This window comes from Lolium perenne, chromosome 6 (assembly GCF_019359855.2).
Source record: "Lolium perenne isolate Kyuss_39 chromosome 6, Kyuss_2.0, whole genome shotgun sequence".
Classification (NCBI taxonomy): domain Eukaryota; kingdom Viridiplantae; phylum Streptophyta; class Magnoliopsida; order Poales; family Poaceae; genus Lolium; species Lolium perenne.
This window is the reverse complement of record NC_067249.2, coordinates 22,000,555-22,028,438: the sequence shown is the minus strand read 5'-3', so window position 1 is coordinate 22,028,438 and position 27,884 is coordinate 22,000,555. Positions and strand designations below refer to the sequence as shown.

General features: G+C 47.0%; 3 protein-coding genes and 1 long non-coding RNA gene across 13 annotated transcripts; all 4 read right to left on the bottom strand.

The window, feature by feature from the left end:
• On the bottom strand, positions 1 to 3,132 carry LOC139832054 (uncharacterized). Its single transcript, XR_011746554.1, has 3 exons — positions 2,779 to 3,132; positions 839 to 973; positions 1 to 735 (listed from the first exon to the last, which is right to left on the bottom strand). It is a non-coding gene; the product is annotated as an uncharacterized lncRNA (long non-coding RNA).
• Positions 985 to 2,782, bottom strand: LOC139832053 (putative F-box/LRR-repeat protein At3g49150). The gene has a single exon (XM_071821484.1). The coding sequence runs from the start codon at positions 1,868 to 1,870 to the stop codon at positions 995 to 997; it is 876 nt and encodes a 291-aa protein (XP_071677585.1). The 5' UTR covers positions 1,871 to 2,782; the 3' UTR covers positions 985 to 994.
• Positions 3,133 to 5,507: 2,375 nt separating the features above from the next.
• On the bottom strand, positions 5,508 to 17,146 carry LOC127308645 (uncharacterized). Of its 10 annotated transcripts, none has more exons than XM_071821480.1 (12): positions 17,078 to 17,146; positions 16,921 to 16,993; positions 15,725 to 16,830; positions 14,952 to 14,995; positions 14,410 to 14,571; positions 14,171 to 14,252; positions 14,057 to 14,079; positions 13,563 to 13,648; positions 12,238 to 12,709; positions 12,096 to 12,146; positions 11,156 to 12,008; positions 5,508 to 6,385 (listed from the first exon to the last, which is right to left on the bottom strand). In XM_071821480.1, exons 11-12 carry the CDS (start codon positions 11,790 to 11,792, stop codon positions 6,303 to 6,305), a joined length of 720 nt encoding a protein of 239 aa, XP_071677581.1. In that variant the 5' UTR covers positions 11,793 to 12,008; positions 12,096 to 12,146; positions 12,238 to 12,709; positions 13,563 to 13,648; positions 14,057 to 14,079; positions 14,171 to 14,252; positions 14,410 to 14,571; positions 14,952 to 14,995; positions 15,725 to 16,830; positions 16,921 to 16,993; positions 17,078 to 17,146; the 3' UTR covers positions 5,508 to 6,302. The 10 variants fall into 10 exon arrangements, with proteins under 10 accessions (XP_071677581.1, XP_071677579.1, XP_071677576.1 ...); XM_071821478.1 differs by having other exon boundaries at positions 14,443 to 14,571; XM_071821475.1 differs by having other exon boundaries at positions 14,171 to 14,571.
• Positions 17,147 to 19,463: 2,317 nt separating this feature from the next.
• Positions 19,464 to 21,836, bottom strand: LOC139832051 (putative FBD-associated F-box protein At5g50270). Its single transcript, XM_071821474.1, has 3 exons — positions 20,793 to 21,836; positions 20,574 to 20,708; positions 19,464 to 20,465 (listed from the first exon to the last, which is right to left on the bottom strand). The coding sequence occupies exons 1-3, from the start codon at positions 21,729 to 21,731 to the stop codon at positions 20,082 to 20,084; spliced, it is 1,458 nt and encodes a 485-aa protein (XP_071677575.1). The 5' UTR covers positions 21,732 to 21,836; the 3' UTR covers positions 19,464 to 20,081.
• Between the last annotated feature and the right edge of the window lie 6,048 nt (positions 21,837 to 27,884).

The following is a 27,884-nucleotide window of genomic DNA, read 5'->3' as shown; positions in this document are numbered from 1 at the left end:
TCAGCAATTAAACAACTCATGCTTTTGTATAAAACTGAAAAGACAATCAAGATTTCAAGTTTTCAACACAAGCCATGTCTTTCTAGCCCAGTTTAGGCAGAACTAACCATAATTGCAAATGATAAGACAGTAGGAGGAGTATCGGCAGATGGGGCTACCACTTACCAACTCTCTCTTTCTAAGAATGTCGGCAGTAATATGCATCCAATATTTTGTTTGCAGTTTAAACTGGGGTAACTTTGTAAGATACTGGAATTACAGAGGAACTATAAACTAGGAGTAGACCAGACTTATGCGAAGACAAAGTAATCTTCAAGCCACTGTCTACAAAATAAGCACATGATAGTGCAATCTTCAACGCGTCAACCACTGTCTGAAGGGGTCGGCCACTGACAAATCATGGATATGCTTGTCGAGATTAGTACGACCGTAATGCTCAGGGTCCGGAGTATACTTGAATTCAATCCGAGCATCCCGAGAAGCTCTATTTTCCACTTGTAGCAGCTTGTGTTGATAAGCAACTGATTGATTGTTGTAGTGACAGTATCCTTCAAATTCAATTTTGTTCAGCACTTTTGCATTCAAAACAAAGAACCTCGCAAAATCAATTTGTTTATCATTGCCTACGAATGACTTAAACACCACTTTTTTCAGATGGGTCTCAAGGCATTCAATTGGATGCAGTGGGTCATACTGAGGCTCATCTTTCTTATCCATCCCATGGTGCTTGTGAAACTGCAAAATGAAAAGAAGATGCTTATGTTACAGCTGTAGCTAACTTGACCGGATAAGATGTCAATTAAAGCATACATATAAGCAAGCAAATATGAGTTCTCACAATGACGTAGAGCCGTTCCAAACAGGGGAACCCCCTGAGGAACTTAAGAACCGTTTGCAATTCACGGCCAGAAGATTTGAGAGCCAGAACCTTCAAGGTGTGTATTGAGTTTTCCGAGCTGACTAGGCTCATTCCCTGAAGAAAAGAAAATGAACATCAAAAGCTAAATATCTGTATGTAGGAATGCGGAATGTTGGTTGCATCTGCTACCTGGAAGATCTGTATCAGTGAGTAAGGGCCCAATATCTCAAGCTTAGGTGCTCTAACTACCCGGATAGTCAAACGATCCAAGTGGTAAGGCAATAGTATCCTTTCAAGGCAAGGAGCATCCTCAATGACCAATTCTTCCATCTTATGTGGGCTGCTGGAGGCACCGATGCTCCTAAGAGTCGGCGAGCTAACACGGAGGCAACCCGTAGACTTAACTCCTTTTATGAATAAACCCTCCAAGGCATGGCAGCTAGAGATCAGTAAATAGAAGACTTCCTCCGAGATGGAAACGTTAAACAATGAGAGATTCTTGAGGAGGGGGAAATTCATAGGTGACACGATCTCATGGGGGAAATGACAATAGCTGATTTTGGCAACGAGGAGGGTGGATGCAGAGCACAGCACGAATGGTGGCAGTACTCCATCGGTGTAGATGATATTGAGCTCCTGGAGATTGGCTAGTGCTCTGGAGTGGAACCAGGAGTGGAACCAGCTCTCCACCTCAGCAGAGAACCCGAGGTGGCGGCAGGGGAAGGAGAATCGCCGGGTGGGGCCAGGGTGCTGGGATAGTATTTGGGAGATGGCGGAGGCGAGGACGGAGATGGGGACATGTGGGATCCAGGTGAGGATGTCAAGGTTGAGAGGCGCGGACCGCCAGAGGGGGCGCCATCGGCGAGAGAGTACCTGCGTGCGGCCACCGTCCTTTGTTGGGAGGAGGGAGATGATGGTGCCGAGGATGGCGTCGGGGAGGTGGCTGATGAGATCGTCATCGGACGCTGGTGCCGACGCTGCAGCGACCTTCTCCATGGATGGCGGGTACATATGGAGTCAGGCCATCGATCACCGCCGTCCCCGGCGCTGGGGAATGGAGTTGGAGGTAGGGAACCGCGATAGATCTAGGGTTCAGGGTGGTAAGGCAGTAGTAGAATTTGGGAATGGAGGCGGCTCTGTGGAGTGTGGACGGTCCTAGCCTTTCTAATATGGAGAATTCCGATATAAGTATTGATAAAATTCTTTATTTGACGGTAAAACAAAATATGATTTCCGTATTTGGCCCTGGAAATTATTATTTTTCCTTATTTGACACTAGGTCTAAATTTGTTTCCTAATATGACAGTCATGTACATTTTGACCACTAACAGGGGGCATTATGTGACCAATTTTTTAAGAGGACTAAAGCGGCAGTAGAGTGATATGTTTGTTCATGGTTAAATGACCGAATGATTGTCCCGTACATTTGGTCGCCGACCGATCTTAATTCAAAAGCTTACATTCGTCGGGTTTTAATTCAAAAATTGGGCTCACATTCACCACATACATGAGGTCAAGTCAACATATACTCCAAGGAAATGAACAAGTGACACGTAAATATTCACTCTAACTTCAGTGGTCAACACATTGTTAATTTAACCATGTATAAATTGTACAAACTCAAAAAAAAAAAAAATTCATGTAAATTGTCAAAGCGAGAACTGCAACAAGTCTGCAGTACCGTAGATGAACTGTAACTAGCAGATTCAGTTGTACAATTCTCATGAGAAGAAGCATGTTAGATGCAAATGTAATCCAGTATCATCTTTTCTAGTTCTACCCTAATCAACTCGAGGAAACATAAGATTAACCGGTCATTAAGGCCACATAGAAGCACAAATCGAAGCGCAGGAAGGAGCGTGAGCCGAGAGGAGTGCCCGAGACGGCATAGGCCTGAGCAGATGGTACGCGGTGCTAACCTGCACCACTCGCGGAAGAGGGCCCACATCGCCGTTGCCGTGCTTGGGTCGCCGTCTGGAGCCCCGAATTCGCCGCCCACTGCCGCCGTGCCAAGGACGCCCTCCCTAGCCCATCAGCGTCCCGCCATCGCCGCCGGTAGAGCTCTGTACCGGGTCGGGGAAAGGGACTGAGATCCAGTGCCCTGACGTTGTGCCCCGAGCCTCTTAATCCACCATTCATTCATTTACATCTAACGGCCAGCACGGAATGAGATCCTAGGACAGCCCAAGTCAACAGCACCCAGGCACATCGGGCGAGCGGGAAGGAGAGGAGTAGAGCTTGATACAAGATGTGTAGTGTGCCACAGATTTTTTGAGGATGGAGGACACCTTTTTCTCAACTGCAAGTATGCAAAGAAGAGGTGGCAAAGTCTACTCCTCCAGGATGTACGGTGCTTGAGGAAGTATTAAGGTTGTCAGTCTTTTTTGTGGAATTGGTGGCAAGAACGAAATAGAGGCAATCATGGTGAGAACCATCAGTCTGTTAGAGCATCTCCACCGGCAACCCCCAATAGGCGCCAACATAGCATGCTTTATTTGGGGATGCTGCTCCCAACCGGCGCCCCCATACGCCAGCCTCAATATATTTTGAATTTAAAATGATATTTAAAAACCCAAATTTATACGAAATTTATACAAAAGTAGCTCGAATTTAAACATAACTAAAACTTAAATTTAATCCCGATCTACTGGCCGTCGGTTGGGACGCTCGACGGCCCTGCCTCGTCGTCGTTCTTCGCCATTGTCGCATGCGTCCGTGCCCGCTTCTCCTCCCTTGCTTCGCGCATCTGGCGGTGGAGCATGGCGGCCAGCGTCGCAGGGGCTTGCCGGCGGCGCTGTCCTTGCGCTTCCAGCCTTCCCCGAGAAGTTTCGATCTCGGCGTGCCTCGCCTGCTGGCGGGCGAACGCCTCGTAGTGGCGATGAGCATTGAGCTTTGCGAGCTTCTGTCGCTCCGCCTCCATGAGGCGGCGTCCCGCCTCCTCTTCGCTGGCGCGAGATCTCGAGGACGTACTCGAGGTTCGCGTTGTTGACGAACTCGCGCTGCTCCTCCTTCAACCGCTTGTATCGTTGCGCGTTCAGCGACGCAAGGATCGCCGCCTGCTCCGGGTCAGCGGGGGCCTGCGGCGGCTCGCCCGACTGCGCTGCCTCCTCCGCCGCCTCTGCTTCCGCGTCTGCGACGTAGGCCTTGTGCCACGCCGCGAACCGTGGGTCCTCGTCCTCGTCAGAGCTGTACTCCGCGTCGTCCTCCGGCTCCGGCTGCGCTCCGGCAGCGGCTGCGGTGGTGGTGGAGGCAGCGCGCGGCCGTTGAGGTCAATCATCGAGTAGGTGGTTTTCAGACGGCCCGTCATTTTGATGTGGAGAGGAGAGAATGGAGCGGTGGTGGAGATGAGAATGGAGCGGCGGTGGTGGACGGCGTACGTACTATATAGCGGTGGCAACTACCCACATTTACGGCGACTGGACGCCGCGTGGCCAGTCGCTGCCCTCGTGGCCTCCTCGGTTTCAGCGCGGGAGACCATTAAACGCCGACGACCTACCTTCCTGCGTCGCGGCCGATGCGAACCGTCGCATCCTCTCGCTGACAGGGCGCCCCCACCAGCGAAAACCGTCGTTCCGCAAGGCGCCGGCGCGCCCGATTCGCGCCCTTGGTGAAGGGGCCGGCACGGGAATACCGGCGATTCTATTAGGCTCGAAAAAAGGCCGGCGCCGTTTGGGGTGCACCGGTGCGAGCCCAAAACGACGCCGGCCCCAAATCGCTATCGGGCCGCCGGTGGAGATAGTTTAATGTTCAACGACAGATGCAAAAATGGATCAAATTTTTGGGGGAGAAAAGAAACTCATGTTGCCAAACAGACTAGACGTTGGGAAGCACCACCCACTGAATTCATTAAAATGAACGTGGTTGCATCTTTCGATGAAGATACTAGGAGTGATGGCTGGGGTACGATTGGCAGGGACAACTCGTTGGATATTTGTGTAGCTGCAGATGAACCTCTGAGAATGATGTCGGATGCCATGCATGCGGAAGTCACTGCCCTCTCCAATGCTATGCAAGTTGCCGAGCACATTGGGAAAGTGATCTTTAAGATGGATGAAGAATGCCATGTCGTCTTCAGATTATTCCTTCTCAACAATTGGCATCTTGCTTAGTGATATGAGATTTAGACTTCATATGAATTTTCTAGAGGTTAAAGTGGTGTACACCCTAGAGTATGTAATAGACCGGCTCATGAGCTTGCGGCTTTGGGTGTAGGTGAAATTCACGGAGACCATGTAAGACTACGAACTTTCTTTCTAATGTAACCTGTCTGGTGACCGGCGACTATGCCGTGTCTTAATGAAACTAGATTTAAATGTGCGCCTTGGCGCACGATCCCTGTGAAGATCGTGCCAATGTACATTACGTATAACGGCGTATTTTATTTCCCAGCGTGGTTGTTTCTGTTTTTCAGTTTGCAGTTGCTTGGCGTCACTTTGTGGTAGCGGTTATCAGTTTCGCCAGTGTTTGTTTGTCTGTCGGAGCTGAGATGGCCTTGTTGTTGTATTTTACAAGTCCGCTTTCCTTCCTGCTATGCATGACAAATTATAGCATATAGATGCTGTTGGTACCGCTGGTGAAATTCTAACAGTATGGAACTCAAGAAAATTTAAATGCTGCAATACAATAGCCAAGAAAAGATCACTCACGGTTCACTTGCAATCTGAAAATTCAGAGTTCCATCTCTGGACAACTAAACAATGAACATTGTCGCTGGTGATTTTAAAACACAGTCCGATTAGGTGAGGACAGAACTACCAGCACAGCTGCACTGTGTGAAAAAAGAGCCAGTTTAATGATGCAATTAGAGACTTGCAAATTCAAGACTTCACTTGGTCCAATATTCGAGATCCTACTATACCGATCATTGTCCTTTGAAAACTGAAGCTTCGACAATTGTCCAAAAAATCAAAGATTTTTTAGTATAAAAATAATTGAAAGTTCAGAAATGGCTTTGTCGACTTGGTCACTGTAACCTGGAGTCATAGCGAAATGGATTAGCCGAAATCTAAAACAGATAAAAAATATTGGGAGGTGGAGGGAAATTCTGAAACCCGACAGAGAAGTTCTGGATGCGAACAAGTTTACCTTGAGGGGCCTTTATGGACTGGCTCGAGGATGGTAGACCCCAAACGAAATTAGAGGGCTTCTTTAGGCATATGGTTAAGCAAAAATTGAAAGTTCAGCTCACTCTATTGCTGGCGAAGCAAGACAACGTGGCAAGGTAAACTGGCGCGTTCTAGGGGACGAGGATACAAGGTTCTATCATGCAAGAACGTCATCAAAGCTTAGAACCAAGCAAATAAAAATTATTCAACATGATGGCCTACCCAATCCCCTACTGCCCTACAGGTAGCTCTCTATTGAGACCCTCTCCTGTCTACTGTGTGTAGGTGCTGCAGGTGCGGCTGATGGAGGATGAACGACAAGTGGCTCATGGTATTGGTCACCGGCAGTTTGATCCATAAACCCACGAGCACACTGCACACGGCAGCGGCAGCGAGGGGCAATGAGCCAGTGTTCCGGCGCCTGCAGATAAGGGAGCATCAATTAATAACTGAAGAATTGTGTTCTGTCAGTGTACTTGCAAGTGGAGAACCTGGGCAGGCGTTGCTTGTGTGTACAATGTATCTCCAATTGCAAGTGGAGAACCTGATGTACTTGCATCTAGAGTAATGTACGAACTGTCTCTGGTGTAATTCTCAGTATGTTGTATCTCCAATGTTATACTAAAAATAATGGAAATGGCAGTATGGTGTACCACTGTGATAAACTGGCAGTATATTATACCGAAAATGGTGGTATGTTGTACTGAAAATAATGGAATTGGCAGAGAAATGGCCATTATTTTGGCAGTATATTGTACCACTGTAATAATTGAAAATTGGGCAGCATTATTCAGTATAAGACAACCCAACAGGTTCAAAAACTTTCAAGAACTAACATGATGAACATCTGATCATACACAAAATATGAAGGTATACTACTGAACAATCTGCCTATTTTTTTAAACATAAGGCCATAGGCCCGGCTTTATAGATAAAGCCACAACGGCAAGCATAAGTTCGATACAACCAACAACATCAACTGGTGCCCAGCACCCACACACCCACTAGAATAGTAGCTCATACATCCGCCCCTTGGGCACACCACAGTTGAAAACCAAGGTGAGGGAGCCGCAGAATCGGCCGTCAAGTGGCCTCCCTCCTCGTCCTCGCGTGTAGTCGCCTAAGCTCGCCCAGCGCCGCGTCCAGAAGGTCCCTGTCCCGCTGTCTGACCAGAACCCTCCAGCTCTGCATATGGATAGACATGGTGAAGAGCACATCAGCAGGATGTCCGATCACCTTCCCCTCAATCGCTAACTTGTTACGTGTGTTCCAGAGCGTCCAGCCTAAGGCTGCGAAAGCAAACCAAGCTAGCCTACGGAGAGGTCCGGAAAGACCTTGGACTATGGCGATGAAGTCGCCGACCCCGGTCGGATTCCAAGTACATGGAAGGAGTTCCCTCACCCCTGCCCACATAAACCTTGCAAGGTGGCACTTGAAGAAGATGTGATCGCAATCTTCCAACACGCCACACATTGCGCAGCTTCCGTCAGATGGCCCCTGCCTCTTAGCAACCTGCTCTGCTGACGGTAGCTTCCCCTGATCAATTGCCATAGGAAGACTCTGATCTTGGGCGGGACCCTTGTGCGCCAGACTTCCTTGAAGTACGTGACTGCCGCCCCTTGCGACAGCCGCAGGTACATAGAGTGTGTGGAGTAGACCCCCGAAGGATCCAGTGCCCAAATCACCTGGTCCTCCCCCTCGGCGAAGGGGTGCAGATCAAAGATTCTGCAGAGGTTCTCCCATTCAACCATCTCGTCCGTACCGAAGGCTCTCCGGAACCTGATGCGCCATCCCCCCTCCGATCTCACCCCTGCTACCGTGGCAAAGTGGTTGTCACAGCAGGCGAAGAGTCGAGGGAATAGCCGGTGGAGGGGTCCCCGCCCCGTCCACCAATCCAGCCAGAAGTAGGTTCGTCTCCCATGATGAACCCGGTGCCATGCCCCAAGCTTGAAATGCCATTTCACCTTCTGGATCGCATTCCACACTTGGGACCCTCTGGTTGGAACCGCTGGGGAAAACAAGTCATTATCGCCTAAGTATTTAGCCCTCAGGAGGTCTGCCCATAAGCCATCCTATCGCTGGTAAAGTTTCCAGATCCATTTGAGCATAAAGGCAATGTTCATGGATTTTGTATTGAGGATCCCCAGTCCTCCATACGCCTTAGGCTTGCACACGGTAGCCCAATCCACCATGTGGTATTTGCGCTTGTTTCCCACCCCTTCCCAGAAGAATCGGGCTCTCGCAGTATTCATAGCCCCATGTGTCGCGTCGTATAGAAGGTATAATCCCATGGCGAACATCGGCAGACTCGAAAGACAAGAATTCGTCAGTTCCAGCCTCCCAGCCGATGCTAGGAAGAGCCCCTGCCAAGGCTCTACCTTATGCCCCACCTTCTCTGTAAGGAAAAACCAGTCCGCTACTGATAACCTCTTGTCACTAACCGGAAGGCCCAGATAGCGAATGGGGAAGCTCCCAAGCTTGCAGTTCAGTGCATCCGCCACCCTGCGTTTCTCCTCCCCCGCGACCCCTGTCACGATGACTTCACTCTTGTTGAAGTTTATCTTCAGCCCTGACATGTTCTCAAAGCAGAGCAGGAGGAATTTAAGGTTCGCAATTCCCAATTGCGAAGGTTCAATCATTATCATGGTGTCATCCGCATACTGGAGGTGGGTAACTCCCCCTGGGATGAGGTGTGGCACCACACCCTGTATGTGCCCCGACTCGTTCGCATGAGATAGAATCGCTGCCAACGAGTCGGCCATGAAATCAAACAGAATAGGGGATAGAGGGTCCCCTTGTCGCACTCCCCGTGCATTCCGGAAGTAAGCACCAATCTCCCCATTAACGTTGACAGCTGTCTGTCCCCCTGACACCAGCTGCATAAGGCGATGGACAATCACCGCAGAGAAACCCTTTCTCAGGAGTACTTCCCTCAAGAAGTCCCAATTTACTCTGTCATACGCTTTCTCGAAGTCCAGCTTGAGGAAGAGGCCTCGAAGCTTCTTAACCCCGAGTTCATGAGCGATCTCATGTAATGCCAGCACTCCCTCATGCAGGCACCTCCCCTTAATGAAGGTTGTCTGATTCCTGTCAATCGTCCTATTAGCTAACGGGGCTAATCTAATCGCATAAGCCTTAGCGATAAACTTGAATATAACATTGATGAGCGTGATAGGTCTGAATTGCTTGATATCGTCGGCCCCCTTAACCTTCGGGATGAGGGAGATAATCCCGAAGTTTAGGCGGGAGATATCCACTCTCCCTAGAGCGAAGTCGTTCAGAATCTGAAGGATGGGACCCTTTAGAGTACCCCAGAACCTCTTAAAAAAGGCCACCGGCAACCCGTCGGACCCGGCGCCGAGTCGAGCTTCATCGAAGCGAGAACCTCGTCTAGCTCTTCTGGGGTGAAAGTCAGTTCTAGCGAGAGATTCTCCTCCGGCGAGATCTTAGCCGGTTCAGCCCATAAGTCCGGAGCTAGCGAGAATGCTCTCTCTTCCCCCCTTGATCCCATCAAGCCGGAGTAGAACTGGTAGATGTGGTCCATCAGATCTTTCTGGTCGTCAATCTCTCCACCGTCCACCCTAAGACGTGGAATCATGCATTTGCGTCGCCTCCCGTTGGCGATCGCATGAAAGTACGCCGTGCACGAGTCCCCTTGGAGAGTCCACTTAAGGCGGTTGCGTTGCCTCCAGTACTCCTCCTCGACCTCGTCCAGATGCACAAGCTGGTCCTCCAGGTGATATCGGAGGGCCCACCCCTCCTCATCCAGGCCTGACGAATCTGCCATGGAATCTAGTTCAGCCACCTGTCGTAAGAGATCCGCACGGAAGTCGCGTTTCTCCTTACCAAGGTTTGCCCCCCATCCCTTGAGGAACTGGCGCAAGCATCTGGAGATGCACTGCCATTGCTCAATGCTACATCGATGCGGACCCCTCTCCAGCACGTATCCCTCAATCTTGCCCCGCACCAGGTCGTCGAAGCCCGCGACTCTGAACCACCAGGTTTGGAAGAAGAACCGCGCTGTCCGCAGGAGCCCCCTTCCCGCTATCCAGCAGCAGGGGGGTTGTGGTCAGATCCAATACGCGTCACCGCCGAGAGCGAACACAGAGGGAAGAGTGTCTCCCACGACGGTGTGACAAACACCCGATCCAGCACCGACCGAATCGGGTCTAACTGGTTGTTTGTCCAAGTGAATCGAGCCCCTGCTCGGTTCAATTCCCTAAGGGACATTGCCGCAATGGCGTCGTTAAAGCGCCGAATCCGCGGCCAGCACACCACCTCATTGCTCTTATCCGCCAGCTTCCTAATGAGGTTAAAGTCTCCCCCCACCACTAGCGGGAGCTGGCAGTTGTCCACTTCGTGCTGCAACTCATCCAGGAACTCCCCTGTCCTTGAATGATCCGCCGGACCGTAAACCAGCATGAAGCACCACTTAGCTTTAATGTTCCGCTGGTAAACGTCCGCACTGATGAAGAAAACCCCTTTTCTCCAAGCCCCCACCTCGAAGCACTCGTCTCGGAACCCTAGGAGCATTCCCCCCGAATGTCCGTTTGCCGGCACCCAGCACCACGCAAACTGGCCTCCACACTCAAGGCTATGCAGCTCTGCCGAGGAGAAGTCTTGTTTCAGAGTCTCCTGCAAGCCAAGAATGTCCACTCTCTCCTCCCTCATGTAAGCTCTGAGTTGTGATCGGCGCCCTAGCCGTCCAAAACCCCTCAGATTATAAATGAGCGCCCTCATTTGGTACCCTTGCGCTTGTTTTGTCCTTTTCGAACATTCAACAGGGGCCTACCAGTCTTAGCACATTTGCGTCGCGGTCGTCCGCGAGAGGGGGTTGCAGCCTCAGCTTGAGCCCTCTCAGCCGAGCCACCCTCCCCTGTCGGTTCCCCTGAACCCGGACCCTCCCCTGGGGCCTGCAAACCCTGTCGGTTGGGGGACGCACTCGTCCCAGCCTCCTGGGCAACAGCAGACGACGGGGCCTCCCTCGGCTCCGCCCGTCGCCGTGCCTCCTCCTCCAACTCCAAACGGCGAGAGGTCGCAGCCAGCGCCGCTTGCGCCTCCTCCTTGGCCCTAATCAAGGAGAGGGCCTCCGCCGGGGAGCCCGCCTTTGGATGAAACAGCAAGCAGCTGTCCTCCGCCACCGTAGAGAGCATAGGATCCGAAATAACATCAAGAACGGAAAAAGGATTACCTTTCGCCTTGCCTTTCGCCTTGTCCAGGTTCTTCTCCAAGTTCTTCTCCGCGGTGAGGCGCTGTGCCTTCTCCAACGCCGGCGTGCCCACGTCCGCTCCCCGGGTCCTGCCGCTCTTGCGAACGGCCGTGATCGTGACGTCCTTCTTCCTTCGCGTGTAAGGGATGGCCTTCGAGCGTCTCCCCTGCACCAGCTGCACGTCCGCCAAAGCCTCCTTGAGCAGATCCTTCTGTGGCGCCACCTCCTCACCCTCTGACTGTGTCTCCTCTCCCCCGGTCTGCTCCTCTTCTTGGCCCCGCAGTGGAGAGCCCAGCCGCATCACCTTGGTAGGCGGCCCACCCGGGACCGGGCTGTCCGCCACCCAGGAAGACGCCGGGTCAGTCACCTGGGAGTCGTTCTCCGTGGAAATCAGCGACCCCTCCTTCTCCTCCACCCTGCTATCCATCCCAGACTGCAACTCTTTGCCCAGCACCAGGTCACAGCCCTTCCCCTGAGGCCAAGTACTTCCCAATGCCAAGCCCAGGTTGGTGCCATATTGGTCAATGGGCTGCACCGACCTGTCCCCGGAGCCGCCCTGGGCTTTCATCATGGGGGGCGCGCTTTGGGAGCCCGCCATCTTGCCGTGAGCTGTTCTCATTACCAAAAACCCACCATTTTAGCCTTCCTTCTATTGGGATTGTCATGGAGCTGGCAACTTGCTGGGACTGCCTGGTAGTTTGTTGGGAACTTTCATTGGCATGTTGAGAGAAAGAAGCACCAGCAAATGCATCTGGAGTTGGCTGAGAGTCTCAGTGGTGTTTCTCTTCTGACTCTTCTTTGCTGGCCGCTGATCAGGAACATGTGTTGCAGATCCCTGGACATAACATAAATACAAATTGAGATTCTTTTAGCAGATTTAAAATATTAGCTGTAGCTTTCAGTAGGGAAATAATAATTTTACTTGTTGAGTAGCAGTAGTAGGTTGCTCAACAGGAATAGTAGTTGCAGATCCCTGGACACAACATAAATACAAGTTAAGATTGTTTTAGTAGAATTTAAATATGAAGTGTAAATTTATAAATATGGTGTTATAATCTTTTTACCTGTCTTGCATTTTTTTTTCTTGCTCCTCTTGGCGGCTCTAGTGAAGTTGCCATATTCTTTAACACCGGCAAGTGGGTTGTCTTTGCATTTTCTTTTATTGTGGTTATATCCTCCACATGACGAACATTTGATTTTATGCCTTTTTTGACAACTTAGTGCCCTTTGGCTTCTTCCCCTCTTCTCTTCTTCTCTTTGTCTTTGGTCTCCTGGGTACTTCTTATGACACGGTGGTATGACCAGAGGCTCACTGGAATGGTCGGAAACGTTGCCGGAGTATGGTCAGAGTTGGAGAAGATATCCACAGTACAGTCAGGATGGGCTGGAACGCGACGAATGGCAAGCACCGCGCTGCTGCGCTGCCCTGTGGATGGTTTCCATGATGAAGAAGACTGCTAGGCAGCCTCTCACTCTCACGTCCCCTGAACTCTCAAACTGAAACTGATTGTGTTTTCTGAAACTGAAAACTGCACTCTGTTTTCAAATCATTTGGGCAACCAAACGAGCTTAACTTTTTTTGTAAATTTTACAGAAGCAAGATGTAACTATTATTGATATGCTGTAAAGTTTTCATCTCAAACGGAGTTGATTTGAATGGTTTATAAAAATCGAGAACATTACAGCCATAATTTGAAAAAAAAATCCAAAAAACTGAATTATATCTAGCATTTTGAGTGAAACTCTAACGCTATAAAATATTTTTGAACTCAAATATAGTATGAAAACAGTGGGTACACAAAAGCACAATTCAAACCACATTTTAAGACTGATCTAAAACTTTTATGAAGTTGCAAAATGTTTCAGAAAGTAGTGCATGACATGGATAGAAGAAAATGGAAAATGAGCTCTAAATTGGCTAAGGCTTAAGTCATAGTAGTAACTGCTTTGCCAAACATCAGATAAGGAAAGTTTGAGCAATTTTAATTATAGTACCATTATAAAGTGTAGTTTTCACATAATGAAGGCAATAGGAAAGAATTTAAACTTCTAGTTATTGTCGGGACAAAGCGAAGATGATAATGCATTATTGTCAGAAGCATGATGCATATGAATGTATGTTAAACATGCTTAGTACAGCTTAAATGGTTATGTCACTACATAGTGGCATATTATGAAAGAGAAAAGTATCTCAGACTAAGTTCCTAATTATATTTTCACATAAGATCTTCATTAAAAAGCAGCAAACTTGGCCATTGATTTACAGATCGTAGATTCCTTGCTAAATTGTACAAGATTGGCAAAAATAAAGAAATAGTGGCTATTATTGAAGGGAAAAGTAGTAAATTTCAGTTCATTATTATATTTGGGGATTGACATCTGCACTTACCCAACATGTAAAACATCATAAAATTAAACTACTTTTGGATGGTGAAATGAGGCGAGGATGTGAGCTTCTTTTCAGAAATCCAATACCTGCAAATAGATCAGAACTTGAGTCATTTTTCCATGAGACCAAATCATTACCACAATAAATCTGTAAATCTGTTTCTCCCATTTTGCACAAACGAAAACCCTCTTTATATATTTATATATACACAGCCAAGGCCTCAATTACTTGTTTTGCTTGTACAAAGAAAACTAACCACATGAACATTTTTTCTAGGAAACCATTAATTAGTAAGTATTTTAGTATCAGATGAGTTGAGGTCGAGGTTTCAATCAGGTTCTATTGAGCATCATAATACAAGAAACACCTGCACTATCCTTCGATATGATTTTGCATATAAAAGATCAATGGCGAGTTATGTTAAATTGGGTAAAATAATCATTGTCAAATTACACGCAACCAAAAGCTGGTTGGCCTATTGAGCTTCAGAATACCTGCACTATCTTTTGTCATGATTCTGCATATAAAATATCAATGGTGAGTTATGTTAAATCTGGTAAAATCATCATTGCCAGAATACACGCAACAAGAAGAGGGTTGGCCTGTACCTTCAGCATTGGATGGTTGAGAGATGGAAAGGCTCGAGAAATCAAGTATGGCATTCTTCATGAGCCTCAGTCATCTCCAGCCCTAACAAAGCACGGGAAAAATATCAACTTTAACTTAAAAAATATGCACGAGTATGTTTTGTTTCTGGCATGTGTAGAAGCTGCATCATTATTCATTAATGTTGTAAGTTCATGACAAACTATGGGATGAATGGACCAATAAATAAATTGGAAGAAACCATATTGCAATATCCTATCTTCCAATCGAACACCTCCTCCATGTGATGAATGAGCTGGAGAGGATTGTCAGGCTTGCTCTCATCGAGGATGTCCTAGGTGGCCTCAAACATGGGGATAATGGAGAGGGCCTTCTGGAAGATGATCGCTGCTTCGCCTTGGCCCTAATGGAGAGGACACATGGATAAATTAGGAAATAAAACCACAATCAAAAAATATAAAACTAAAATCAAAGGCACATGTGTGGTGAGAAGCAAAACAAAGTTCCTAAGAAAAGCGGCAAGGCTAAGCAGATATGCACTGGAGTTTCAGGTCACACATTTAAAACACCCAAAGTAGCATAGAAATCATTTACAAATGATTGCTTTTGTTATCTCAAAAAAGGAACAACATCTGAGGTTGGAACCAGGTTATAGGAAACTACAAATCCGACACAACACTGCCAAAAAAGAGAGAAAAAACTTCATTTCTACAATAACATATTTGAGCATGACGCAAAATCACAAAATTATGATAGGAACTACATGTTTTGATGAGCACTCACATTTCTGCGGCAATAGGCCCTTCTCACCATTGCATGCACAACCCCTGCACATTTGAATAAAATGAAGTAAGTACTTCACTTGTCCAAATTAAAATTAAATTTCAACATTGCAAAAACAGACAAGCAACTTGTTTTCATCGCTGCACCTAAACCGCTGAACCAAATTGAGTGCATGACCACTCAAAACAACACCAAAATCTACATTTTTGTCTTAGCTTTCAAGAAATCTGAATTAGCTTCAAATACATTTTATTTGTTTGATTACACTACAAATAGTCTGTAAAAACTTTCAAAAAAGAAGACAGAAATTAGAGAACCATCTATCACACTCTATGATTCAGACTTTACTAAAAAGAATAGAAGTTGTTACAAAACCAGCTCTCACATTTTGAAGAGCTCAAGTTTTAGATGGCTGGATATGAGCAATGAAAAACGAACTAAATTTGATAAGTAAACTCAAGCAAGTATCATAGCAGTACAACATGTGCTGAGATGCAACCATAAGATGAACGAAAGTGAATGCAGCGACCATTTGTTCGAAAAATGTCTCTACATATATTTTCATATAATACTATTTCAAAAAACAAATCAGATTCAAATATTACTGTGAACTCACTCAAGCAACTTAAGGATTCCCACTCAACAAACATATGAAGCCACTCTGAATAGAAAATTTAATAAAGAAATGAAAGAGATAGTGACATATATAGTAGCATTTATATATAACATATTCAGAAGTTCCATAAACCATGGAAATTAAGTTCAGAACATACCATCTGAAACATGGGAATACGTTCACTCGCATTATCTCCTGCTTGTCCTGAGCTGTAAATTTGGTGCATTAAGTAGGAAAGTAGGCAATTAACCATTGTACTATAACAGACATTGCTAGTTTATTGTGTCCTAATTACGATAACAGACATTGCTAGTTTATTGTGTCCAAAAGTTGTACCTAAAATTGCACAATATCAAACATTAATAGCATATTAGAAATTGCTTAAGCACAAAGAATATATAGAGCATCATAAATGATCTACAAATATTGCAGTATATAAATCCCGATGTAAAATGGATTTATTTTCTATCATCCTTTTGATTTTCAGGAGCTGATAGAAAAAAAATCCTCCGTCCATGACCAGAAAAAGGTCATCAAGCATAGATAAGAATTAAATTCCCCAAGCATCATATGATAAGGATGCGTTACGTGAATTAAAAATATGAAACCACCCAAGCCATTTTTTCAACACGGCTCATATGATAAAAAGACCATTTTCAAAACTTTCGATAAAATAACACTTGATAGGGAAAACACTAGCAAAGACAAAATGGTCCGTATGCCCTACTAAATCTCGACAAAAGTACAAGAGATTCTAGATAGCAGCATTGAAATTTATATAATTTTCTTTGCACTGTAGCTTATTAGTAACAAATAAAACTGAGTTTCTTTACTGTGAGCACTTAAGAGTAAAACATGGATGCATGATGAAGAGGGCCTAAACTCTTACCAATCAGTGTAACAACAACAAAGAGGCTAAATAGTTTCATACCCTGAAGGATTGAGAAGGCCATCCACCACTAGCTTAATATTCCATTACTTTCTATCATACAATTGGCAGACACCACAAATCGAATGGCCTATGAGGCATTGTGCATGATGAAGTGGGCGCAAAGGAGGCCGAGCTCGATCAAATAATAAGCTAAATCAACATGCCACCACACAATGCTTGATGCAATATGCACCTCCAGGAAGAACATGGACATGGCACACATACTAATATTATGAATGCAAAAGTGTGATTTTAAAGCAGAATACGAATACTTGAAAATATAACCAGAAGAATTTGATACAAAACAATTGTTGTCTTCTGCAGATGGTGACCTGCAAACAAGAATTTTGTTTTCTTATCAGAACTTCCCTTGCTTAGAAGAACAAAAACAACGAACAAAGTAAGATTACAGCAGACTAAACTGTGCAAGAGGTTAGAACCGTGGGCAAACAGTGAATTGGGCCGAGGGAGCCGAAGGACCAAACTCCACAGCATCTACATAAATCAGGCAAGAGTGAACTTATCATCGACAACGGCACAGTAAATGAAATGAGAAGCAAGTGATGGGCCGTAAGTCACATGCAAGGGTGGTTAGGAAGGAGGTGAATATCAGCAGAGCAACGATTGCGATTGCAATTCCATCGCCAGGTGGCCATCTTCTCCTGCAACAGGTGGCCAGGTTCCAAGTTAAGATGCAGGTAGCTAGAAGCAATGCAGAGATAAATAGGTAGAGACAGATACTTCAGCACAGTAATATTCAGACATCAAAACACACATTCCAGGAGCTTGTTTTTGTCGCTGCAGCTAAACCGCTTAACCAAATTTAGTGAATGACCACTCAAAACGATCGCAGGAACGAGGTCTACAAAACACTCTAAGTAACCTTCCTCTGATTCGGCCGAATGGGTACTCGAAACAGACGATCTCTGAACCTGTATGTTCAGAAACGGAAATACAAAAACAAGTTTTCTCTAATTCCTACCTGATCTGGCTTATCCCCTGCCATTTCTTCTTTCCCTTCTCGTGTCCATCCCCAGCAACACCAAATCACCCGATGCACCATGAAAAAAGGTGAGAAAATAGTACTATGAGAAAGAAAGAGAGATGGAGAGGGAGGAGAACCTTATCGGGTAGTGGTTGGACGAGGACATCACGACGGCTCGATGCGGCAGCCGGCGTTCCTGCAGTTCCTTCCGGGGCCGACCCTCCGGCTGCTGCTGCTGAGGCGGATGCGATGGGGAGGAGGAGATGCGCACGAGGTGGCTGCCGGGATGGGGGCCGTGAAGGGGAGGAGGAGAGGCTCGAGGCGGCGGGGATGGGGAGCACGAGGGAGAGGAGGATGGGGATTGGGTAGGGTTTTCCCCGGAAGCTGGTTTTGTCTCACCTTCGTGAGCTGCTCGAGGAAAGCCCCAAACTACCCCTGCGGGGAGATCTTTTCCAGCCGAACCAAAGCCTACCCGCAGTCACCGACGAGCGGACCCAACCAAAGGTGGGACCCACATGCAGACGGGCGGGTAACAAATGGCTGTTGCATGGGGATAGCTAGCAGGAGGAGTCTGCAGGAAAGTGGCCACGCGCGAGGAAAGCCCAGAATGGACGGACGAGATGCAAAGATGAGGTGATCCGACGGTTCAGAAGCTAGAGCGCTGTGAGACCCCCATGGGGGTGCAGCAATTATACCTTTAGATACGAGTGTTCCATGTCAAAAGAAAAAAAGGAAAATTAGCGCGCGAGCAACAGCGGACTATGTGCCATTGCCGCTGTCGCCGGCGCCAACGCAGGAAGGGGAGGACAGCAAGCTCCGGCCTCGGGTTCTGAAGAAACAGCGCCAGCAAGCCATCTCCGTTCCGCTCCGACCAGCTCGTCCCGGCCCGCTCCGGGTCGCCGCCCTTTCCCAGGGACGAGAGAAAGCTCACGGATCAAATGACCATGTGCAAAAAACAAAACAAAAAGTGTGGCAACCGCGTCGCCCCTCGTGACGACCGCAAGAAGACCCTAGATCTCACCGCCGGTCTCCCCACCTCACAACGCTTTAGGCCACGGATCTTCAGGGGTTTGTGGTTCTGGTGTTCCAGCTGAAGGCAGAGACATGATGAATAATGCAGCATTGGCAAAACTTCAACCTGATAGCACCCCTAGATGGCTAGATAGCTACAGAATCGTTCCTTCCTCTAGAAAAGCATAGTTCCTAGTAAGCATCAGGAAAATGCTACATGTAAGCAAAAAAATCAACCAGAATTAAACCTCTCATACTTCTGTATGTAACTGAAAAGGAATACAAAAAAGTTAACAACGTAAAAACATTTTCGTGACTGAAACTGGAAAAAAAAACAGGCTGCAACCATACTGTCTTTTTACTCTGATTGTAGTCAAAAGGATATTAAGCCTGGCTTAGGCTGAAGAAAGTCCAGTGGCACAGGGTAAGAGGAGTTTCAACAACGCCATCCACAAAGCAAGCAGACAATGCAAACTTCAGACGCCAACCCCTTTCATCAAAAGAGGAGCAAAAGATAATGCAATCTTCAGGCATCAACAACCTCAAGTCTTTCTACGAAACAAGCTGTTGAAGGTTTCCGGTACCAGCAAATCATGGATGTGCATGTTGTCAAAGGTAATCAATAGAAAAAGGATCACTCCTGAATTCGAATAAAGATGCAGCAAAACCCTGTATTTGCAACCAACAAATATGTTGAGAAAACAAGTTAACAAGCAGCATGCACCAGGACCTCCGCCAAAGCCAAACACTATGTTAAAGTCCTTAGCACAATACAATTCTCTTAAAAAAATACTGGTAAAACTGTACAAGGATGCAATTACAGTAACCACAAACTTTAATAAGAGAACAACCAGTAGGCAACCGAAGCATGTTCCAGCTGCTTAGGATCATTAGCAAAACTACAAATTGCTAGCTTAGCTTGACAACTACGTATCCTTTGACAAAAGAATAGTGCATATCCTCTCAACAGAACATCAAATAAAAGCTTTTGTGCTTTTGTATATATATATTAGAAAAGGCGATACAATTCTCAATAGAAACATGTGTTTTGGTAGCAACATTACTTAAGAAAACATTACAAGAGTTATCATGAATACACGGAGATAAGAACACCAGCACCCGGGTACTCCAGGCACATGCTGCTGGAACACTGTTTAGCAATGTTTGCCTCACGGCTTGTATAACATAAATCAAAGGAACTAAGCTCAAATACTTAGTTCAGGATCAATTGGATGGCTGCTGTGTTTTCTTTCTTGTTTTCCACAGTTCAGTCAGGATAAGGCAATCAGACTTCTCCTGTCGCGGTAATAGCATCAGGAAGAGATTCATACCAGCTGGGTTTAGCCAACTCCCTCCCAGCTACAACATTTTGTCCATAACTTCTTTGCATTCCTCACCATTAGAACTTTCCAGCCAACTCATTTTGCATCTAAAAAGCATCTTGTGCGATATTAACCCGGGTGACTTCATAAGTTACTCAAATTACATTGGAACTCCAGACCAGAAAGAAATCAGGCATAGGCAGAAGATAATGCTACCTTCATATATCAACCGCGTCTACAAAATGAGCACAAGACAGTGCAATCTTCAGGCATGAACCCAATTTTGACAATTTCTGAAGGGGTCGGCCACTGACAAATCATGGATATGCTTGCTGGCATCGAGATCACTACGAGCTGGTTGATTCCTAAATTGAATTTGAGCACCCCGAGAAGCTCTTTTTTCCACTTGTAGCAGCTGGTGCTGATAAGCCACCGATTCACTCTTGTACTTGAAGAGTTCAAATTGAATTCTGTTTACCACTTTTGAGTTCAAAACAAAGAACCTGGCAAAGTTAACCTGCTTCTCATTGCCTACAAATGACTTGAATACCACAAGTTTCAAATGGGCCTGAAGGCATTCGATTGGATGTAGTGGGTCATACAGAGGGTCATCCTCCTTATCCATCTCAATGTATTTGTGTGGTCGAAACTGCAAAATACAAAGAAGAGGCATTTGTTAAAGCTGTTGCTAACTAGACAAGAAAATATGCCAATCAAACCAGACATACATTTAAAGCGAGCAAAGACGAGTACTCACAATGACATACAGCTTTTCCAAAGAGGGGAACCACCTGAGGATATTAAGAACTGCGTGCAATGCAAAGCCAGAAGACCTGAGAGCCAAAACCTTCACACTGCGGGTCCAGTTTGCGGAGCTGACTGGGCTTATTCCCTGAGGAAAACAGAAAAAAAAAAATGAGCACAAACAAAATTATGCACGAAATGCAAGATTCCTCCTGGATGCTGGTGCTGTTACCTGTGAGACGATGAGGTTGGAGAGGACGGGGAAAAAAGGGCCCAATATCTCGAGCTTAGGTGCCCTGATTACCCGGATAGTCACACAACCATATTGGGAATCGTAAGGTATTAGTAACCTTACAAGGTGAGGAGCATCCTCGATGACCAGTTGGGCAGCTTTTGCACTAGGCCAATGATGGAAGGCAATGCTCCTTAGAGTCGGCGAGGTAACAAGGAGGCGACCAGCAGTAGCAGAAACTCCGGATATGTACAAGCTCTCCAAGGCATGGCAGCTAGAGAGCAAGCCGTGGAAGACGTCCCCAGGGATTAAAACGTAGACCAAAGTGAGCTGCGCGAGGAAAGGGAAATTCATGGTCGGCATAACGGTAGGAAAAGAGCAACCGGTGATCCTCGCAACGAGGAGGGTGGAGGCAGAGCGGAGCGCAGATAGCGGCAGACGCTGGCTCTGTTCAGGCATCCCGGATGATGAATCGATGCTAGTGTGGCAGCACAGATGGAGCTCCTCGAGTTTGTCGAGCGCGCGGGAGCGGAACCAGCTCTCCATCTCGGCGTCGAAGTCACCGGCGCGGAAGCCGCTGAACGAGAACCGCCGGGCGGGGCCTGGATGCTGCGAGATGATCGTGGAGACGGCGGAAACGGGGACGGTGTGGGCGTGTGCTGGACTGCCGGGGAGTTTGGCGCGGGCGTCGAGGTTGAGAGGCACGGCGCGCCACATGGGGCGCCACCGGCGGGAGAGTACCTGCGTGCGGCCGGCGTCCTTGGTGGGGAGGAGGGAGATGATGGCGGAGAGCAGGTCGTCGGGGAGCTTGCTGATGAGATCGCTGTCGGCATCGTCGCGGTCTCGGTCGCTACTCTCTGCCCGCTTCCGTGCGTTTCCATCGGAATCTAGCCTTTCGGGGCCAGGCGCCGCCACCGCCGCGACCTCCGTCTTCTCCATGGCCGGCGGCGGCCCAAACGGAGGGTTTGGCCGCAAGCCTATGCCCGCCGCTCCTGGCCAGCACTCGCTCAACGCGCTCGGCTAGAGGTGGAGTGGGGGAGGTCAGGAATGGGACTGTAGATCTAGGGTTGGCGGCCGACCCTAGAGTAGGCTATAAAAGGAAAAGTGCTGATACTAGAGTAGGGTTGGACTGACACATAATCTGTGTCCCTTGCTAGAGGACCGTGATGCACGACATGGGGTGAAGCAGTGGCGAAGCCAGAACATCAAACATGTGTAGTCATGTTAAAGTTGTGTAGTCAAATGCATGTATTTATATAAATTTTTAATTATTTTTTACACATTTTAAGGTTGTATTGCCAAAAAACTGTGTAGTCAAATGACTACACAACCTAAGTGTGGCTCCGCCACTGGGGTGAAGGCTGTGGAAGTCTCCACTGTGACCATGTCGACGACGTTGGAGTTGATGGAGCCACACAACCGTCGTGAACGGTAGAGGTCGCATCAAGCCGTCGGCGGTGGCAGGAGGGATGATCGTGGTGACGGCGACGTGAAGAAAGTTGCTTCACCTGGTGAATTTGGAGGCTTTGAGATCGAGGGTGGCATATGAGGGATTAGATGCTCTGGATCACTGTGGTATGCGCCCAGAGTGTGGCATGGGTGTGCTCGCCGATCTCGGTCATGGCAGAGGAAGAGGCGGTGCGGTGGCGGGAAGGAGCAACCCTAGAGCGGTGGCGGAAGAAGAGGGGTGCGGAAGCTCGCCGATATCGATCATGGCAGAGGGAGAGGCCGTGCGGTGGCGGGGAGGAGAAACCCTAGAGCGGTGGCGGTAGAAGAGGGGTGCGAAAGCGTTGGATCGCTTTTCTGATATCATGATAGAATAGGTTTGAATTAAGCACTATGGGTGCCATCATATCTCATATATATAGACGTAATACAAGGCATACATGGAAACAATCAACTAATCCTAATCATAACCATAAAAGTCTTCTTATATGCAAAGATACATGTGCTATGTATGGTCAGGGATAACTAAATATACATGCATATTCGGTTTGCCTGCTATCTTGCATGGAGGTAAATTAGTATCAACAGTCGCTAGATGCCACCGAGGAAAATTTACATAAAGTCACTTTCAAATGATAAACTATGGATATTTCAATACATGTGATGTGGCAGCACCATTCATCAAATGAATTATATTTACAAGTCATTCTTGCGGCGGTATTTTTCGGTTAAGCGGAATTGACAATGGAAAATATTTACTTAACCTACTTTTCTTTCACAAAGCTATTTCTTCGTATTATTGTAGCAATTCTAAGATAGTGGTTCTTGAGAGAGTCATAGAAGAGGAATAGGGTGACATGATGCTGTTGGTGGAGAACAAAAAATGTGTCTCTTTATTAGAATGCCAGGATAAAAAAAAATCCATGATTGTTTCATTATATTTATGGGCTAAAACTAAAAAAAATGTTATATCGATATAAATATGGCTTTCGTAAAAAATATAAGTTTTTCTTCATGGTCGTTGGCTATCGAGGAAGGGTTATTTGGCTACGAGACTTGGCCCGCGCCACTCCTGGCCACAACACTTCGGCCTCAATGCCGGCACCAACGCCCTTAACGAGACTATGGTGATCGACAATCAGGATTGCAAGCTAGGGTTCTCCACCGTGAGATTGGAATTTTGAGAGAAAAAAACAGGTAGAATCCCATCATACTCACATTACTTCCGACTTTGCAGTTGTCGCTAAAAATATAAGGAAAATATCACTTCTATATATTGGATAATTCAATCAATGCCACTTTGATAGCAGCACTGTTATTATTGATTAGCGTTATTTTCAACGTTTTTTAAAGTGGTTTTTTATTACGAAGTTGGCAATGACACACATATTGAATTAACCTATTTTCTTCCATAAAATTATTTCTTCCCGTTATTTTTGCCTGTGTTAGATAGTGTCTCTTGCCGAAGAAACAAAAGAGGAGTAGGGTGATATGACGATCCCCACAATCCAGCCCACTATCGTAAAGTTGCTTTCAGATTCACAGCAAATTCAGCTGAAGGAATTCCTTGTGGTGCATTTTCATCATTTCTGAAAAATAGAAGCCTTGATTGGACAAGATGGACGAGACATACAAAATCTACTCTCCGTAAAGCACCCTGAAACATGCAACTATAAGTAGCGCATTTACTTAAACATGCCACATATATTCGCTACTAGATATAATCCATACTTGTGGCCTACCATTCAAAAAGTACCCGTGGCCTAGAAAACATTTTCCCTTGCTACTGATTTACCAGAACTCACACAAGGTTTCCTGCTGATTCTCTCATGTGTATCGCAAAGAGGCATGCATGGCCGGCAACGAAATGATGTCAATTCCATCGAAACTGATGCCGTGCTCTTATGGATCTCAAACCTATTTTACTTAAGAGGATAAAAGATCCAGCAAAAATCCGGTTTTGCAAGCAACAAAGATGACAAGAAATACTTATTCTCTAGATATAAATATACACCAGCATCCCAGCCAAAGCCCAAGGTCCTTTCATAGTCCAATGTTATGCCTGTGCCATTTACTTGCAAATTTGTACAAGGATGCAATCACTTTCATTTCAGTAAATTCAAACTTCAATAATATAAGCAAGCAAGAGGACGTTAAGCAGCTTGCAACGAGGATGGTGGATGCGGAGCGGAGCACGGACAGCGGCAGCGGTTTGCTGATCCGAGGAACGCCCAGCCAGCTAGCAGGGCCGCAACGGGCGGAGCGAACTTCCGAGATGAACAAGCTCTCCAAGGAACGGCAGCCCGAGAGCAGGCCATGTAAGACGTCCCTCGATATCGAGATGCGGATCAAGGAGAGCTGCTTGAGGAGGGGGAAGCTGATGCCCCCCGGCGCGATCTGGTCGCAGAAATCGCATTTGTTGATCTTGAGGACGAGGAGGGTGGACGCCGAACGGAGCACGAACGGCGGCAGCGGCCTGATTGTCCGAGACGCGTAGCCGATGTCGAGCTCCTCGAGGTTGGCGAGCGCTCGGGAGCTGTCCAGCTCGGCGTCGAACTCGCCGGCGCGGAGGCCGGGGAAGGAGAACCTGCGGGAGGGGCCGAGGTGCCGGGAGATTATCTGGGAGACGGCGGTGTTGAAAGTATAAGCAAATATCCATATGAAATAATCCGTACAAGTAATTGATAAATCATGACTATGAAAACAACAAATAAACTAATCGTGCAGACTAGTAAGATAGATGAACCGATCACGTCTAAACAAGATAAACCGATCGCATCTACCACAGAAACTAGAAGAAGGAACTCTAACAGAAACTAAAAGAGAAACGACAAGATCACATACTTCGCAGCAGCGTCGTTGTCGCCCATGTTGAGGTTGTCGAAGAAGTCGCTGAGGTCCGGGAAGAAGTTGTCGGTGTGGAGGAACTCGTCGTCCGATGACGACGTCGTGATGCCAGTAGTCGCGCCCGAGCGCTCCCCCAAAACCTGATTGCCCCTCACCCGTACAGGTTCACGAGAGGCAGGGTTCCGGAGGCCTACTGTCCCGGTAGTCGGTGCACGCCGACGGACGGGATGAGTAAGACGAAGACGGCGGCGCAATGAACTGAAAACAGATAGTCGCATATGTGTCTCAAAACAAGACTAGGGTTGGCGTCCGCGCTTATATAGTGCGGTTCGGGAAGGTCGTGGGACGCAGCCCACGTCCGAGTCGGCACAGCCACGATCCAGAAAAACCGGAAGACAAAACGGCTGAGTAACGCATCCGTTAATGACTCAAAATTGATTACATAATTAATTTCCCAAACAGCAAAAAGATAAGCTCGGCTCGGCGAGATTCCATAACCAGCGGCGCGTCGTTGTTGGAGATATGCCCAAAAGGCAATAATAAAAGTGGTTATTATATATCTTTAAGTTTATGATAAATGTTTATATACCATGCTATAATTGTATTAACCGAAACATTAGTACATGTGTGATATGTAGACAACAAGAAGTCCCTAGTATGCCTCTTAAACTAGCTTGTTGATTAATGGATGATTAGTTTCATAATCATGAACATTGGATGTTATTAATAACAAGGTTATATCATTATATGAATGATGTAATGGACACACCCAATTAAGCGTAGCATAAGATCTCGTCATTAAATTATTTGCTATAAGCTTTCGATACATAGTTACCTAGTCCTTATGACCATGAGATCATGTAAATCACTTATACCGGAAAGGTACTTTGATTACACCAAACGCCACTGCGTAAATAGGTGGTTATAAAGGTGGGATTAAGTATCCAGAAAGTATGAGTTGAGGCATATGGATCAACAGTGGGATTTGTCCATCCCGATGACGGATAGATATACTCTGGGCCCTCTCGGTGGAATGTCGTCTAATGTCTTGCAAGCATATGAATAAGTTCATAAGAGACCACATACCACGGTACGAGTAAAGAGTACTTGTCAGGAGACGAGGTTGAACAAGGTATAGAGTGATACCGAAGATCAAACCTCGGACAAGTAAAATATCACGTGACAAAGGGAATTGGTATTGTATGTGAATGGTTCATTCGATCACTAAAGTCATCGTTGAATATGTGGGAGCCATTATGGATCTCCAGATCCCGCTATTGGTTATTGGTCGGAGTGAGTACTCAACCATGTCCGCATAGTTCGCGACCGTAGGGTGACACACTTAAAGTTGGATGTTGAAATGGTAGAACTTGAATATGGAATGGAGTTCGAATATTTGTCCGGAGTCCCGGATGAGATCCCGGACATCACGAGGAGTTCCGGAATGGTCCGGAGAATAAGATTCATATATAGGATGTCATTTTATGTGAATTAAAATGATGCGGAAGGTTCTATGGAAGGTTCTAGAAGGTTCTAGAAAAGTCCGGAAGAAACCACCAAGGAAGGCGGAGTCCCGGAGGGACTCCACCTCCATGGACGGCCAACCCTAGTGGGGGAGGAGTCCCAAGTGGACTCCCCCTATGGGGGCCGGCCACCCCCCCACATGGAAGGGGGGAATCCCACCCAAGTGGGATTCCCACCTTGGGTAGGTTTCCCTATCACATGGAAGGTTTTGGGTTCGGGTCTTATTCGGAGACTTGTAGTCCAACACTTGGGGCTTCCACCTATATAATGAGGGGCCAAGGGGAGGGGGCCGGCCACCCTAAGACTACAACCTGGCCGCCCCCCTTGAGTGGCCGGCCACCCCCTCCCAAACCCTAGCCGCCCCCCTCTCCTCCATAGCTCCCGCGTGCTTTAGCGAAGCTCCGCCGGAGTTCTCCACCGCCACCGACACCACGCCGTCGTGCTGTCGGATTCAAGAGGAGCTACTACTTCCGCTGCCCGCTGGAACGGGAGGTGGACGTCGTCTTCATCAACAACCGAACGTGTGACCGAGTACGGAGGTGCTGCCCGTTCGTGGCGCCGTGATCAAGATCTTCTACGCGCTTGCAAGCGGCAAGTGAACGTCTACCGCAGCAACAAGAGCCTCATCTTGTAGGCTTTGGAATCTCTTCAAGGGTGAGACTCGATAATCCTCTCGTTGCTACCGTCTTCTAGATTGCATCTTGGCTTGGATTTCGTGTTCGCGGTAGGAAATTTTTTGTTTTCTATGCAACGTTATCCTACAGTGGTATCAGAGCCGTGTCTATGCATAGATGGTTGCACGAGTAGAACACAATGGTTTTGTGGGCGTTGATGCTCTTGTTATCTTTAGTTGAGTACTTTGCATCTTTATGGCATAGTGGGATGAAGCGGCTCGGACTAACTTTACATGACCGCGTTCATGAGACTTGTTCCTCGTTCGACATGCAACTTGTATTGCATAAGAGGCTTTGCGGGTGTCTGTCTCTCCTACTATAGTAAAGATTCAATTTACTCTTCTATTGACAACACTAGTATCACCGTTGTGGTTCATGTTCGTAGGTAGATTGGATCTCACTCGAAAACCCTAAACCACGTAAAATATGCAAACCAAATTAGAGAACGTCTAACTTGTTTTTGCAGGGTTTGGTGATGTGATATGGCCATAATGTGAGGATGAATATGTATGAGATGATCATTATTGTATTGTGGCAACCGGCAGGAGCCTTATGGTTGTCTTTAAATTTCATGTTGAGTAGTATTTCAAAGTAGTTGTAA

What these genes read in the sequence shown, in the direction of transcription:
- LOC127308645 (XM_071821475.1), bottom strand. Translation starts at nt 11,792, where the DNA reads ATGAGAACAGCTCACGGCAAGATGGCGGGCTCCCAAAGCGCGCCCCCC. An exon ending in GGCGAAAGGCAAGGCGAAAG is followed by an intron (nt 6,386 to 11,155) that starts GTAATCCTTTTT and finishes CCTTATCTGCAG; the next exon opens with GCGCCGGAACACTGGCTCAT.
- LOC139832053 (XM_071821484.1), bottom strand. Translation starts at nt 1,870, where the DNA reads ATGTACCCGCCATCCATGGAGAAGGTCGCTGCAGCGTCGGCACCAGCG.
- LOC139832051 (XM_071821474.1), bottom strand. Translation starts at nt 21,731, where the DNA reads ATGGAGAAGACGGAGGTCGCGGCGGTGGCGGCGCCTGGCCCCGAAAGG. An exon ending in CCAACCTCATCGTCTCACAG is followed by an intron (nt 20,709 to 20,792) that starts GTAACAGCACCA and finishes TGTTTTCCTCAG; the next exon opens with GGAATAAGCCCAGTCAGCTC. An exon ending in TGGAAAAGCTGTATGTCATT is followed by an intron (nt 20,466 to 20,573) that starts GTGAGTACTCGT and finishes TGTATTTTGCAG; the next exon opens with TTTCGACCACACAAATACAT.